Source organism: Myxocyprinus asiaticus, chromosome 37 (genome assembly GCF_019703515.2).
Source record: "Myxocyprinus asiaticus isolate MX2 ecotype Aquarium Trade chromosome 37, UBuf_Myxa_2, whole genome shotgun sequence".
Lineage (NCBI taxonomy): Eukaryota > Metazoa > Chordata > Actinopteri > Cypriniformes > Catostomidae > Myxocyprinus > Myxocyprinus asiaticus.
The window spans coordinates 24,635,020-24,651,115 of NC_059380.1; the positions used below are offsets into that span (position 1 = coordinate 24,635,020).

Sequence of the window (16,096 nt, forward strand, 5' to 3'; positions counted from 1 at the left end):
CCGTAGCCACTCCTTTGTTATCTTGGCTGTGTGCTTAGGGTCGTTGTCCTGTTGGAAGATTAACCTTCACCCCAGTCTGAGGTCCAGAGCGCTCTGGAGCAGGTTTTCATCAAGGATGTCTCTGTACATTGCTGCATTCATCTTTCCCTCGATCCTGACTAGTCTCCCAGTTCCTGCCACTGAAAAACATCCCCACAGCATGATGCTGCCACCACCATGCTTCATTGTAGGGATGGTATTGTCCAGGTGATGAGCGGTGCCTGGTTTCCTCCAGACATGACGCTTGCCATTCAGGCCACAGAGTTCAATCTTTGTTTCTCATGGTCTGAGAGTCCTTCAGGTGCCTTTTGGCAAACTCCAGGCAGGCTGTCATGTGCCTTTTACTGAGGAGTGGCTTCTGTCTGGCCACTCTACCATACAGGCTTGATTGGTGGAGTGCTGCAGAGATGGTTGTTCTTCTGGAAGGTTCTCCTCTCTCCATAGAGAAACGTGGAGCTCTGTCAGAGTGACTATCGGGTTCTTGGTCACCTCTCTGACTAAGGCCCTTCTCCCCCGGTCGCTCAGTTTGGCCAGGCGGCCAGCTCTAGGAAGAGTCCTGGTGGTTCCAAACTTCTTCCATTTACGGATGATGGAGGCCACTGTGCTCATTGGGACCTTCAGTGCTGCAGAAATTTTTCTGTACCCTTCCACAGATCTGTGCCTCGATCCAATCCTGTCTCGGAGGTCTACAGACAATTCCTTGGACTTCATGGCTTGGTTTGTGCTCTGACATGCACTGTTAACTGTGGGACCTTATATAGACAGGTGTGTGCCTTTCCAAATCATGTCCAATCAACTGAATTTACCACAGGTGAACTCCAATCAAGTTGTAGAAACATCTCAAGGATGATCAGTGGAAACAGGATGCACCTGAGCTCAATTTTGAGTGTCATGGCAAAGGCTGTGAATACTTATGTACATGTGATTTGTTTTTGTTTTTTTTTTATAAATTTGCAAAGATTTCAAACAAACTTCTTTCATGTTGTCATTATGGGGTATTGTTTGTAGAATTTTGAGGAACATAATGAATTTAATCCATTTTGGAATAAGGCTGTAACATAACAAAATGTGGAAAAAGTGAAGCGCTGTGAATACTTTCCGGATGCACTGTAGCGTTTTAAGAGGCTACTGGCCATCTTTGTTAAATTAGACCATTTAAGTTCCTGTAAATGTAAATGAACATGTTCATTAAAACAATTTGTTATTTAAAAGGTGTCGGTTTTGTGAACTCAAAAGAAAGAGAAAGTTCTAAATACTCATTAAAGTTAATTTATTTGAAGTGACTTGGATGATTTATTTTTTTCCCTACTCAGTACAATTACTTTGAGCAATAGAGTTTATAATGTGGCATATTCCATGTATTCAAATGTTTCAGTAAAAATGTGAATGTAAATATTGCTGTTTATTACTTGGTATTGTTATGTTGGTGCACATAAATGAAAATGATTATATACCATTCTTCCTTGTGTTCGTTTAGTTTAACAAAAACAGTATGGGCAAACAAGCCTTTATAAGTTTTAACTCTATTATTGCTGTACTTCCTTGTAACAATTTGAATCTTGTCATCAAAAGGCTTAATTTAATTTTTTAGCTATATCACCCCAGCCCTACCCTACCCATCACCTCTTTCTGTTGCTGTTATTGATAGCACCTGTGTTTCTGTAGCACCTGTTCAGAGAGCCAGAGAAGAAGCCTCCCACAGTTGTGTCCAATGCATTTACTGCCCTCGTCCTTTCCCCATTTTTGCTTCTGCTCATTCTGGTAAGGGCTCTTCTGAAACCGTTTTTTTTTTTTTTTTGGAGACCTAAAACTTGGTATAACTTATTAAATTAAACTGTTAAACTGCTATGACACTGTTTTCTATACAGGCAATCTATTATTGTGGTGCCATTTTTTTTGTTTTTATACCTTTAGTCTGTCTCACTTATTTCTCTCTCTTCTCTCCTATTAAGTGGTTTAAACTGGGAGCCAATATCTCAAACTTCACTCTGTCTCCCAGCACTATTCTCTTCCACATAGGCCATGCAGGTGAGTTGACCGGGTATTATTATGCGGCTTTCTGAAATACTTAAATCTGATTGGTCAATCTTGACATTTTGCAGTAAGCTATTTTTGTATAATGACAGCTAAACTTTATTATTGAACATTGTCGCAGGCAACTGGTTTCCTACATGGCACAAGTTAATTTCCTACAAGTTTAATTTCTCAATTGATTTAAAACCAATATTTTATGTTCAACCATCCAGTTAGTTTGTTAAGTAGCAATGTGAAAAATGTCAGCCAAGTCTTTATAACAAAATAAACCGCTCTGGGGGATAAGACTCCTCCATCAATCTGTCCTGATCACTCTGGGGTTTATTTTGTTATTATTTCTGGCTGATTGTACATTTAATCTTTACTTTACTTTCCTTGCCCATGCTGCCTTGGTTATTTCAGATTATGAATCTTTTCTTTACGATAACGACATTTTAGTAACTATTGTCAATTTCGAGTTTTTGTCATCTTTAACACAAAGGATTTCCAAAAAAATGGATCAGCAGTATTCTTGTGTGATGCAAAAATTGATTTGGATTATTGTCACTTTAAAATATTATTTGTTCTCTTTTCAACACATTGTTTTTCCATTCCTTTCACTTTTAGCTATGCTGGGTCTAATGTACGTGTACTGGACTCACTTAAACATGTTCCAGACTTTGAAGTATCTGGCCATTATAGGCAGTCTCACTTTCCTGGCTGGTAACCGCATGCTGGCACAGAAAGCTGTGAAAAGGTACAATTTCTATCCCTCATAACACACTTTCAGAAACACATGACACATTTTTAGAAGTTGCTCATTCAATGTTCGTCCTTGATTCAGCACCAACAGTTACAGCAGTGCAGTTTGGTAGGTTCTTGATATAAAAGAGGAAAGGGCTGGGCAATACAGATCAAAAAGGTATATCTTATATGTTTCAGCCTTGTGACTATATTCTATACACCGATCAGCCACAACATTAAAACCACCTGTCTAATATTGTGTAGGTCCCCCTCATGCCACCAAAACAGCACCAACCCACATTTCAGAATAGCATTCTGCGATGCTATTCTTCTCACCACAATTGTACAGAGCAGTTATCTGAGTTACTGTAGACTTTGTCAGTTCTAACCAGTCTAGCCATTCTATGTTGACCTCTCTCATCAACAAGGCATTTCCATCCACAGAACTGCTGCTCATTTGATGTTTTTTGTTTCTGGCACCATTCGGAGTAAATTCTTGAGACTGTTGTGAGTGAAAATCCCAGGAGATCAGCAGTTACAGAAATACTCAAACCAGCCCATCTGGCACCAGCAATCATGCCACGGTCCAAATCACTCACATTTTTTTTTTCCCCATTCTACTGGTTGATGTGAAAATTAACTGAAGCACCTAACCCATATCTGCATGATTTTATGCACGGCACTGCTGCCACTTCTGAGTTTCTGCGGGTCCTTTAAAAAGTCTTACATTTACTTTTTAATATTTAAGGCCATAAAAAGTCTTAAATATCTTAAATTACAAGTCTTAAATTTCGTTTGCTGAGGTCTTAAATTTTGGGCCGTGAATAGAGGAGACGCTTAAAATCATCTCTCTCGCTCTCTCGTGCATCCGTCATTTAGCAGCTGACGCTTGAGTTTAGTGTGAGTGCGAGCAGGCAAGCACATTTTTACTGAACTTAAAATGTTACAGATGTTACACATTTATAAACCCGTTAATCAGAAATGCAAATGGTGTTATTTTGCATTTCTGTAAGCGAGCGACGCATTAACACTGTCGCTCCTGCTTATAATCGACAAAGCTGTCAACGTTACAATTTGCAAGCACGCGAGGTTGGAGCGGTTTTTTGACGCCTTTCAAATCATGCTGCTTCCTTATTTTACATCACCTTTGACAATAATTGTAAAGTTAACAGAACTACTCAGCTGCAGAGAATGACTGATGAGAATGACAACGAGGCTGTGAGGGATAGATGTACAGTCTCTTCGATGAATTGTACTGCAGTTTAAAGTGTTTTTGGATTGTTCCGCAGACAGAACATTGGAAAAATATTCCACTCAGTAGACAAAAAAACTCCAGACAACATGAGTTGTGGAAAATCAGATGGGATATTGGAGCTTTTTACAGATTTATATCATGCATGCCATTGAAGAGATGGTAAGTCTATCCGTCACAGCTTCATTTCCATTCCCATTAAAAATCAGACATTGCGCTACTGTGAATATGGTCTATAGACTAATCCTCTTGTTTACAAAAATGTCAGCGCTTGCGCAGTAAGTGGTAGCAGAAAGCCCGCTTACTGTTGTGTTAGAGTTGACAGATTAGATGATTAAACGAAAGTATGACACAAAACCATCATAAGTACAAACATATTCTTTTCTTAGCGATACAATTACTATAATAAAATGAGTTGATAACAAACATGTAATCATGCTCGCTATAAACTTTTGCTGCAAAGTAGTGAGTTGAAATGATCTCAGTCCAGTCAGCTCTGTTGATGGCTTGAAGCCACAGCAGTCAACTAGAGCCCTCGGAATCATTTTTTAAAAACGTAATGCGATACTTTTTACGCATGGTTTTTGCCACCACTTCCGTGTTTGACATAAGCGGTGACATTGCCAAAGCATTGGTCTATTGCGTCACGTCTTGCTGGAAAGCAAGTGACTAAAGAGAAGGGTTACAATGTAGGCTACATACTTTAGGCTACATGCATTCATAATGAATTCATTTAGAGTTTTAATGTTGTATTATATTATTTAAAAAAAAGAAAACACACAAATGCACAATAAAATATAAAAAACATGTCCAGAGACATCCAAGTAGTCTCAGTGGTTTTGTATTTACCAGCTAATGAATTATTTAATGTGCTTTTTTTTTTTTTTTTTTTTTTTAAATAAAAAAATTTTTTTTTAATTATTATTATTGCGAAAGTAATCTTAAATTTCTTTTATTTGGCCTTAAATCTTAAATTTCATTTCTTCGAACCTGCAGAAACTCTGGCTGATTAGATAATCACACGGATTATTGTTGGTGCCAGACGGACTGGTCTGAGTATTTCTGTAACCGCTGATCTCCTGGGATTTTCACACAAAACAGTTTCAAAAACAAAAAACATCCAGTGAGTGGCAGTTCTATGAACAGAAATGCCTTGTTGATGAGAGAGGTCAATAGAGAATGGCCAGACTAGTTCAAACTGACAAAGTCTACGGTAACTCAGAAAACCGCTCTGTACAATTGTGGTGAGAAGAATTTCATCTCGGAATGCTATTCTGAGATGCAGGTTCGTGCTGATTTGGCGGCACGTGGGGGACCTACACAATACTAGGCAGGTGGTTTTAAAGTTGTGGTTGGTCGGTGTATATACTGTGTATGTATACAGTATATATTTATATACTATCTATCTGTCTGTCTGTCTATCAATCACACAGTGCTGCTCGAAAGTTTGTGAACCCTACAGAGATGGTCAGTATTTTTGTAAAAAAAAATACTAAAATAACCTTATTAAATGTTAATCTATACCCCAATTCATAATACTGACATTCCAAATAATGGACTCAAACAAAAGATAATGATATATTGTCATCGTTTATTTAACGAAAGTGGTTGATTTAACAAAAACTCAGATTTCATGGGTGCAAAAATATGTGAACCCCTTCAGTTAATAGGGTATTGCACCTCCTTTCGCAGCAATAATCTCAACCAAACGGTTTCTGTAGCGACTAATCAGTCTCTCACATCTGCTTTGGGGGATTTTTGCCCACTCCTCTTTGCAGAACGCAGCCAGTGGAGTGAGGTTGGATGGGCGTTTGGCATGAACTGCCCGCTTCAGGTCCCGCCACAGCATTTCAATTGGATTCAGGTCCGGACTTTGACTGGGCCAATCCAAATCATGAATCTTATTCTTCCTCAGCCATTCTTTGGTTGTTTTGCTGGAATGCTTCAGATCATTATCATGTTGCATGATCCATTTTCGGACAAGCTTTAACTTCACAACTGACGGCTTGAGGTTATGTTCCAGGATTTTACAATATTCCTCAGAATTCATGATTCTCTGGACTATGTGGAGTTGTCCAGGTCCCAAGGACGAAAAGCAGGCCCAGATCTTAATGTTCCGACCACCATGCTTCACTGTTGGGAGAAGGTTCTTATGGTGGTATGCAGTGTTGACTTTTCGCCGAACGTGACGGTTTTGGTTGTGACCAAACAGTTCAATTTTGGACTCCTCTGTCCACTGAATGGACTTCCAGAAAGCTTCAGGTTTCTCCAGGTACTCTCTGGCAAAATTGAGATGGGCAGATTTGTTCTTTTTTGAGAGCAGAGGCTTCTTCCTAGCAACCCTCCCATGAAAGCCATGTTGGAGTTTTCTTCTTATTGTGGAAGCATGCACATGTGTCCCAGATGCAGCAAGAGAGGTCTGCAAATCCCTAGATGTTATGTTTGGGTTAGTTTTTACCTGAATTATCACTTTTCTTGCAGATATTTTAGAAGGTCGTCCACTTCTAGGCAGAGTTGCAGTAATTTTCAGTGCTCTCCATTTGTAGATGATCTGCCTCACGGTGGACCGATGGATATAAAAAGACTGATTCTGATTAAATAAAGAAATTATGGTGTGTGTGTGTGTGTGTGTGTGTGTGTGTATATATATATATAATATATAATATATAAACACACACAAACATACATACACTGGCAGTCAAAAGTTTGGAATAATGTACAGAGTTTGCTCTTATGAAAAGAAATTGGTACTTTTATTCACCAAAGTGGCATTCAACTGATCACAATGTATAGTCAGGACATTAATAACATGAAAAAAATAATATAAAAAAGGTTCAGAACTTCTTAAACTACTTCAAAGAGCTCTCATCAAAAAATCCTCCATGGCAGCATTGACAGTTTTGCAGATCCTTGGCATTCCAGCTGTCAGTTTGTCCAGACACTCAGGTGACATTTCACCCCACGCTTCCTGTAGCACTTGCCTGTCTTGTCGGGCACTTCTCACGCAACTTACAGTCTAGCTGATCCCACAAAAGCTCAGTAGGGTTAAGATCCATAGCACTCTTTTCCAATTATCTGTTGTCCAATGTCTGTGTTTCTTTGCCCACTCTAACTTTGTTTTTCTGTTTCAAAAGTGGCTTTTTCTTAGCTATTCTTCCCATAAGGCCTGCACTCCTGAGTCTTCTCTTTACTGTTATACATGAAACTGGTGTTGAGCAGGTAGAATTCAATTAAGCTGTCAGCTGAGGACATGTGAGGCATCTATTTCTCAAACTAGAGACTCTGATGTACTTATCCTCTTGTTTAGTTGTACATCTGGCCTTCCACACCTCTTTCTGTCCTTGTTAGAGCCAGTTGTCCTTTGTCTTTGAAGACTGTAGTGTACACCTTTGTATGAAATCTTCAGTTTTTTGGCAATTTCAAGCATTGTATAGCCTTCATTCCTCAAAACAGTGATTGACTGATGAGTTTCTAGAGAAAGCTATTTCTTTTTTCCCATTTTGACCTAATATTGACCTTGAGACATGCCAGTCTATTGCATACTTAGGCAACTCAAAAACAAACACAAAGACAATGTTAAGCTTCATTTAAATGAACCAAATAGCTTTCAACTGTGTTTGATATAATGGCAAGTGATTTCCTAGTTCCAAATGAGCAATTTAGCATGATTACTCAAGGATAAGGTGTTGGAGTGATGGCTGCTGGAAATGGGGCCTGTCTAGATTTGATCAAAAATGACTTTTTTCAAATAGTGATTGTGTAGTTTTTTACATCAGTAATGTTTTGACTATACTTTGTGATCAGTTGAATGCCACTTTGATGAATTCAAGTACCAATTTCCTTCCAAAACTGCTAAATCTGTACATTATTCCAAACTTTTGGCCGCTGGTGTGTGCATGCGTGTGTATGTGTATATAATATAATATAATATATATATATATATATATATATATATATATATATATATATATATATATATATATCTTGAAAGAATTTGATTGTTTACGAGGGTTGAAAATTATTTCTGTGTGAAATAGCTGTTTTCTATTAGTAATTGTAATATAATTCTGTTTTATATATATAAATATATATAATGTAGCGAAATATATTGTGGCTGAAATGGTTCCAGTTTTTACCCATTCTAATGGCCTTTTTGTTTAGGTGCACTCAGTGATATTTTTGCTAATTGCTAAGCTTTTAAGCAGGATCAAATTAATGGTATTTTTGAAGAAATAATGATGTACATTAAGTTGACATGAATACTGTGGTCATATCGGTTTTAGAAGAAATGCTGCTTTATTCTACATATGGCGCTGGGCACCGGCATGTTGAAATCATATGACCAAGCCCGCCATATATTGTTCACTTTATCTTATCAGTCCCCGTCGTTGAATGCTTTCATGGCTGACTGCAAATTGTGCATTTCTGCAATCGCATCAGTAACTAAAACTTTTGCTGAATCTACACCACTAAGTGTCAGCGAAGTAAACAACAGAATTACTGAGTGCACCTAGAAATCAGAGATGTCTCGATGCTATCACTCTTGCAAGTCACAAGATAAGGAGACCTCAGAAAATTACTGCAATATCACTGTGTTGAGAACTTAATGGCAAAAAACATCAATATTCGATAAATCTACTAGCCCTACAGAGAGTCTACTAACTGATTTCTGACCTGTTGCGAAAGACAGCTTCTTATGGGCATTAGACACTTGACAAAATAGAGGCTCTGCTCTCTCTCTCTCTCTCTCTCTCTCTCTCTCTGTCCCCCTGGGAGTGTTCAGTCTAAATCCTCTGCTGAACTTTTGCCTGTGTAGCCATCTATGAGCTCTGTGCCTGTGCTAGAGTCACTCAGAAGTGCTTTTCTCCAATCAGTTTTTTTTCTTGTGGGATTAGATTAATTTCACAGATTAGCACAACTTTTTATGGGCAATTACACATCCAATTAATCTGTAGTGCCCTCAGAAAGACCATAGGGAGATCTTAAGTGTTCAGTCATTGTTCAGTTTTAACCAGCAATGCTTTTTTTTTCTCTAATCGAGTGCAAACCTTTTCAAAGTGTGGTGTCATCTGAAATGGAACCCTAATTAATTTGTTTTGGTTAATTAAGTAGTAAACCAACAGCAGAATAAAAGATGTAAAGACGACTGCGCAAAATATTGAAAGGGCTTATATTTCCAAGTAGCTTCGGTGCGTACGCCCAAAAATACATAAGTCCAAAAAAAGAGAGGAAGCTTCCACATAATGTGTAGAAAATCGTACAAATATATCTATATATATTTTTTTATTATTTTTTTTTTTTTTGAATGAGAGGCCAAAAAGTGCTCAGTGCAAAGACTAAACATTTTTGATTTACATTGTCATCGGTGTCCCGTTAACAATAGCACACTTGATTCTATTTATAGAGAGGGAGTATTTGCCGAATTTCTCCTAATAGAATAGACTTAAGAATATACAAATATTTGCTAAATGTTATAGACATATATTGTCTCTTTATATGGTATACTGGCATTCACATTTATTACAAAAGTAACAAAGAAATGTTACAAAGAATATGTATATATACACACACACATATCAGGAGATTAAGGACACCAATTACATTTTAAAAATTACCCATTATATATATTGCATCACAACCATATACCAATAATATTCATTATTCATAGAATTATTATTGTATGCACATAAATCAGTAAAGAATTACATTGTATTTCATATATACATTATTCTTTGGGAAATGTTAATTATGTCAACATAAATGTTGGTCATGCATAATTCAAGAACATTTGCATACTACTACAATCACCCGATATTCAAAATGTCTACACGTATTTTCAAAAGTAAACTGTACATAGTTATATCTGCAAATATACCATGATTCAAATCATAGACATATGCAAAAAGAAATGCATCATAATAATCCTATAGAAAACAGCTGAGGGACAAATCTGAGGGACAACCCCCCCACCCCTACATGGACGCTTAACTTGTTCAATAGCCAAAAAAGTTAAAGCAGATACCGAATGACCATCTTCTAAAAAGTGGCGTGCAATTGGAGATTTTTGATCTTTTCTTCTCACAGCACTCATATGCTCAATTACGCATGTTCTAATTTGTCTAATGATTTTTCCCACATTGTTTGTTGCATGGACAAGAAATTAGATAAATGACAGAACTACAAGTAACAAACTGTTTTATACTGTATACGCTGTCTGTTATAGAGCTTCTAAACAAGCTAAGTTTTCTGTTGTTATTCTTACAGGCAGCGCAATTCAAACATGGGAAAAAACCAATGGATTCATCCAATCGCCCATCATTCTTATTACACAAAGTGAAACTGTCCCCTTTAACCAAAAAATCCCTAATCTTTTTTTATATATATATATGTATATAATGTGCAAAGAGCGGAGGATCCTGAAAAAGATTGGAACAAATAGGATTGCTCTCCAAAAAATACCAATGTTTTTTGATTATTTCTTTAATTTTTTTGCTGTGTTGAGAAAAAGTTGTCGTACAAACCACAGAGATATTTTTTCTATCCCTTTTGGGCGAAGGTGGAATGGTACAAACTCTGTAAAGAGCGTCATCTAACCACTTTTTAGGATAGCCCCTGAGGCGAAATTGCTTATACATTTTTACTACCTCCGTCTCAAAATCCAATTCCGTTGTACAGATATGCTTTACTCTCAATAACAGTGTATGGTAAATTCTTTTTAAGTACATTAGCATGCATCGAGTTCGCATCCAAATACAGTTGTTTTTTTTTTTGTTTTTTTTTTTTTGTGGGTTTAATGTCATAGATACTACACTGAAGCGTTCACCATTTTTTGAATTGGAGGAAATGGCATTTCAAACGCACATGCTTTTAATGTGTTAGACAAACTCAGTTCAACACTTGTATCTTCAATTATGTACACACTTGCAGAACATGGGCTTATGGTAAATAATTGAACTTTCTATTTTTTTTTTCCAATTCACTTTTGGTAGGTGCTGTCTTAAGTTTTGGTAGTTTCCACATTAACCATTCTGTCAATTGTTTTGCTAGGATTCTACAAAGTTGAGAAAAGTTTAACTTTATTCAAATGAACATTGACCAGGGTTCCCATAGTCTTGGAAAACCTGCAAATATCAGGGAATAAAATATAATTTTAAACTTGAGATTTACAGGCATGGAAAGAAATGGAATCCACCCTTTCCTGAATGCATAAAAGTTTTATGCTTCATAACATAGTGAAAGCCTGTTTTTGTTTTCTGGTCTCCATTGTTTTTACTCACACTGGCTTATGTTCTTAGCAGATAATGTGGTATTTAGTGTATTTGCAAAAGTTGAAAAAAAAAATAAAAATAACCATGTGGCTTCTTATTGGCAATACTTTAGAGGGTCCTGATGACTGTTTTTTGACAGTGGCTCACCCGTAGAAGTTTAAGGAGTGGGTGGATGACGTAAATAACTATGAGTTATGAAAGCCAACTACTGTTAAAGTTGAGCCTAAACTAATGTTTACTCCAACTAACACTTAAAATGGAGCACTCGAGTTGGTAGTTTTTACATTTTATGGAGACCAGGATTAGAAACAGTCCAGCGGCAATTAGAATCATCTTGATGGCGACCTGTCAGAAAACTGTGGATGAAGTCATGGAAATTTCAACCATGAATATAAATTATTTGAGTTATGGTCAGCTATAAAATATTGAATTGGCTAGAAATAGTAAAATCACTATAAAATGCTTAAAAAAATAAAATAAAAAATAAATCCCAGTAATCACGATTGACAGGAAAGGCTATAGAAATTGAAGGAAATGGAATTTGTGTAATCTGTCTCCTGTGTGGTACTGTAGTTAAATTTAAGCAAGATTTTACAAAGCATTTTACTGTTCTGTATGATTAGTCTACTCGCATCCAGTGTTATAGTAAAATGAGATGGTTGGAAAACCGTGTCAAATTCTGGGCATTCTAAGATACAGTAGATATGTTACACAAACAACTTCCCCTCCCGAATTTGATGTTTTTTGGGGTTTTTTAGCTATTAAACTGATTCCTTGTCATTTTGAATAATGACATTTGTTTTACAGCCAGTTATTTTGCAGGCAGTCCATTCAGTTCAGAACAAATTTTCAAAAGCTGTGGCCAGTTTTAAAGTCCACTAATAATGTTAGGCCATTCAGAGACTAACAATACAGCTGTGAACTGTGCTACAACGGTTGTAGTCCATACAACTTAAGGCTCTAAAATTCAAATATTTGACGAATTTAAGATAAAAATGCACATTCAAGTACAAAAATGAGCATTCGATGGACTCGATTTACCGGGCGGACTCGATTTATCATGACACCGGCTCGTGATGCGTGAATGGCTTGCACGTGCTGCATGAGTCTGTTGGTTTTACTGCAGTCTCGTCACATTTTCACTTTTTGTTTAACCTCCCATTCAGCTCATGAAAACGTGCTGCGTGATCACAAGGATTACATCAAGATGTAAATTGGAATGCATGTGCGGCATTTATATAAATAAAATAGCCTACTCCTCTCTCGCCGTTGCTGGCATGCCAGTGATTACCCCTCCAGCATTGGCACACGTGCCATAGGTTGCTGACCCCTGGTCTAGTGCATGCTTGCTTAAAAAAAGATGACTCATCTGGAGTGAACGGCCTACAGAGGTGTAGAGGTCTTTAGCAGTCGTGTCTTGAGTATGCCTTGCTCTCTTATCAGTGTTTTGCTGCCTAAGCATTAGGTACGTACATACATCTGTATTTAATGAAAAACACTGCAGTACCGTCTGTTATTTTGAAGCTTGAGTTAGTGTTACACAGTAAGTTAACATAGAACCATCTATTGAAGCATTTCTGTTCTCGTTTTACTTTTATTACTGAATATTTAAGAAAATTAACTGGTTAAATATTTTGACTATCGTTTTACACACATTTGTTAACAGCCAGATATGTTTGTTGCAATAAACAGCCACTACAACACTGTGCTGATTAGTTTATATTGATATATATCGTGCCCTCTTGTGGACATAGGAGACAACGTTGATTAAAAAATCAGATGTCTTTTAGATTTTTCCCCCTACCTACAATGTCTTTAAATAATTACAATTAGAATATACAAATATAATTTGAATTTTGGTAATATTTCAGTGGAAAAATTAATTTTTTTTCTCAGCCCTTTTGACTGCCCTAATACCACTCCTGTGCTATAAAGTCTTCTAAAGCCATATTGGCCCTGTCTCAAATGGCACCCTAAAGCCCTTGCAGTCTTCCTCTGAGTCCGGACTTTGGTGAGGTAAGCGAGTGCAGACAGATGGGGCACTAGTTAGCAAGTCCATGAGGGTGCGTGAGTTATAAAAGTGTGCATTTGGGACAGACTTCAATCAGATGATGCATTTTTTTTACATTATGTTTTTCATATACAGTTGAAGTCAGAAGTTTACATACACTTAGGTTGAAGTCATTAAAACTCTTTTTAACCTCTTCACAGATTTTATACTAGCCAACTATAGCTTTGGCAAGTTGTTTAGGACCTACTTTGTGCATTACACGAGTTATTTTTCCAACAATTGTTTACAGACAGATTGTTTCACTTTTAATTGACTATATCACAATTCCAGTGGGTCAGAAGTTTACATTCACTAAGTTAATTGTGTCTTTAAGAAGCTTGGAAAATTCCAGAAAATGATGTCAAGCCTTTAGGCAATTAGCCAATTAGCTTCTGATAGGCTAATTGGAATCAGTTGGAGGTATACCTGTGGATGTATTTTAAGGTCTACCTTCAAACTCAGTGCCTCTTTGCTTGACATCATGGGAAAATCAAAAGAAATCAGCCAAGACCTCAGAAAAAAAATTGTGGACCTCCACAAGTCTGGTTCATCCTTGGGAACAATTTCCAAATGCCTGAAGGTACCACATTCATCTGTACAAACAATAGTACGCAAGTATAAACACCATGGGACCACGCAGCTATCATATCGCTCAGGAAGGAGACGCATTCTATCTCCTAGAGATGAACGTAGTTTGGTGCGAAAAGTGCAAATCAATCCCAGAACGACAGCAAAGGACCTTGTGAAGATGCTGGAGTAAATGGGTAGACAAGTAACTATATCCACAGTAAAATGAGTCCTATATTGACATAAACTGAAAGGCTGCTCAGCAAGGAAGAAGCCACTGCTCCAAAACCACCATAAAAAAGCCAGACTACAGTGCACATGTGGTCAAAGATCTTACTTTTTGGAGAAATTTCCTCTGGTCTGATGAAACAAAAATGTAACTTTTTGGCCATAATGACCATCGTTATTTTTGGAGGAAAAAGGGTGAGGCATGCAAGCTGAAGGACACCATCCTGACCGTGAAGCATGGGGGTGACAGCTCTACTCTCCGCGATCCACGCACAACTTACCAGGCGCCCCGTTGAGAGCGAGAACCACTAATCGCGACCACGAGGAGGTTACCCCATGTGACTCTACCCTCCCTAGCAACCGGGCAAATTTGGTTGCTTAGGAGACCTGGCTGCAGTCACTCAGCACACCCTGGATTCGAACTCGCGACTCCAGGGGTGATGGTCAGCGTCAATACTGGCTTAGATTCCCAGGCTCCCTGATATTTCACATTCTTAAAGTAGTGATCCTAACTGACCTAAGACAGGAAATGTTTTCTATGATTAAATGTTAGGAATTGTGAAAAACTGAGTTTAAATGTATTTGGCTAAGGTGTATGTGAACCTCCTGATTTCAACTGTACATGCTGTTTTACAAATTATTTGAAAAGTCATGATGTTGGATATATATGTATACATGCACCCTCAATTCGATTAATACAATACTGCAATTAAACTGTAGCTCATGTTAACAGTACAGCGATTATTTTATTGTGATTATGCCAATAATCAGAGTAATAATAATCACAGTAAGATATGTGGAGTACGCCTATTTTAATCTCTTTATACATGCATGTAAACACTTTAATCGCATTTCATCCACTCTGACCAAAGTGCGGATGGTTCAAGCGCAGGTTCGTAAACATTGCAAAACAGAGGAAGCTGCACTTCTCGGCTTCGTGCGAAACGGCAATTACTCGCACCGTTTGCCAGCAGTGTTTCTTCTCCGCTGCAGAATCTACAGCCCCATGGCCACAGAAAATATATTGAGTTGTGAATGTCTGGTTGCAGTCTGAACTTAACATTGGTGAGATAAAAAAATACCATATACCACAAAATAATGGCACGGAAAAATGCATTTTTAATGAGTTTGTCCTTGTGGGCAGAACACAAGAAAATCCACCGTGTGTATTCTGATCCACAAACAAATGACTGAATCAACAGTGAATCAAAACAGACAAGCTGTAGTTAAAGATACATATTTGAAACAAGTATTAATTTATTAAGAAGCATTAAAACGTCACATTTCTCAGTGAATAATCAGAATTATGGCTAGTAGCATGTAAACGTGATTGAAAAGGTGTGCCCAAATCATGTAAACATCTTAATCTGATTATTCCTTATACTCGGATTATTGCAATAATCAGAGTATTGGTGTACATTTAAAAGTAGCCATTGATCAGGTAAAGGAACACACTTTAAACTAACTCTTGCATATTAGTTTTTATTAAATAATTCTAAGCAACACACTGACAAAACATTATACATTTAAGAACCTTTAAAAAACAAAGTGCACATTTTTTAAAAATATTTTGTAGAATAAATAAACATCAGACACATGGATGGTTACAGGCAGGTGCATAGAACGCCGTCAGATGTATAGAAAGACCATTAGTCTCATGCCATAGATTGCAAAATTCATTATAAAATACACACAGCCACACTTCTTCTACAGTATATATTACTGTTAGACTGAACATTGCTATATCATCAGTAAATATAAGCAATTTTACAAGCTGCAGCTATGTGTAGGAAAGTTTTCTCTCCTGTCTTGATATTTTAGAGACTCAGAATAATTCTAAAATCCTATCTGAAACAACGATAACAAAGGTTACGTGTTCAGTTACTTTTATGGACTTTAAAACTTCCCCAAGAAAAAACTAATAGAAATAATTCC

The 16,096-nt window shown here is 37.2% G+C and overlaps 1 protein-coding gene across 4 annotated transcripts in view; it reads left to right on the forward strand.

The window, feature by feature from the left end:
• The window catches only part of LOC127428172 (dolichyl-diphosphooligosaccharide--protein glycosyltransferase subunit 2-like), a 45,646-nt gene that overhangs the window by 22,193 nt on the left and 7,357 nt on the right, over positions 1 to 16,096 (forward strand). For all 4 annotated transcript variants that reach the window (XM_051676332.1, XM_051676335.1, XM_051676331.1 and 1 more), the window contains exons 14-16: positions 1,705 to 1,800; positions 1,992 to 2,067; positions 2,680 to 2,809. In XM_051676332.1, coding sequence (XP_051532292.1) covers positions 1,705 to 1,800; positions 1,992 to 2,067; positions 2,680 to 2,809 — 302 coding nt within the window. The remainder of the gene's footprint in view (positions 1 to 1,704; positions 1,801 to 1,991; positions 2,068 to 2,679; positions 2,810 to 16,096) is intronic.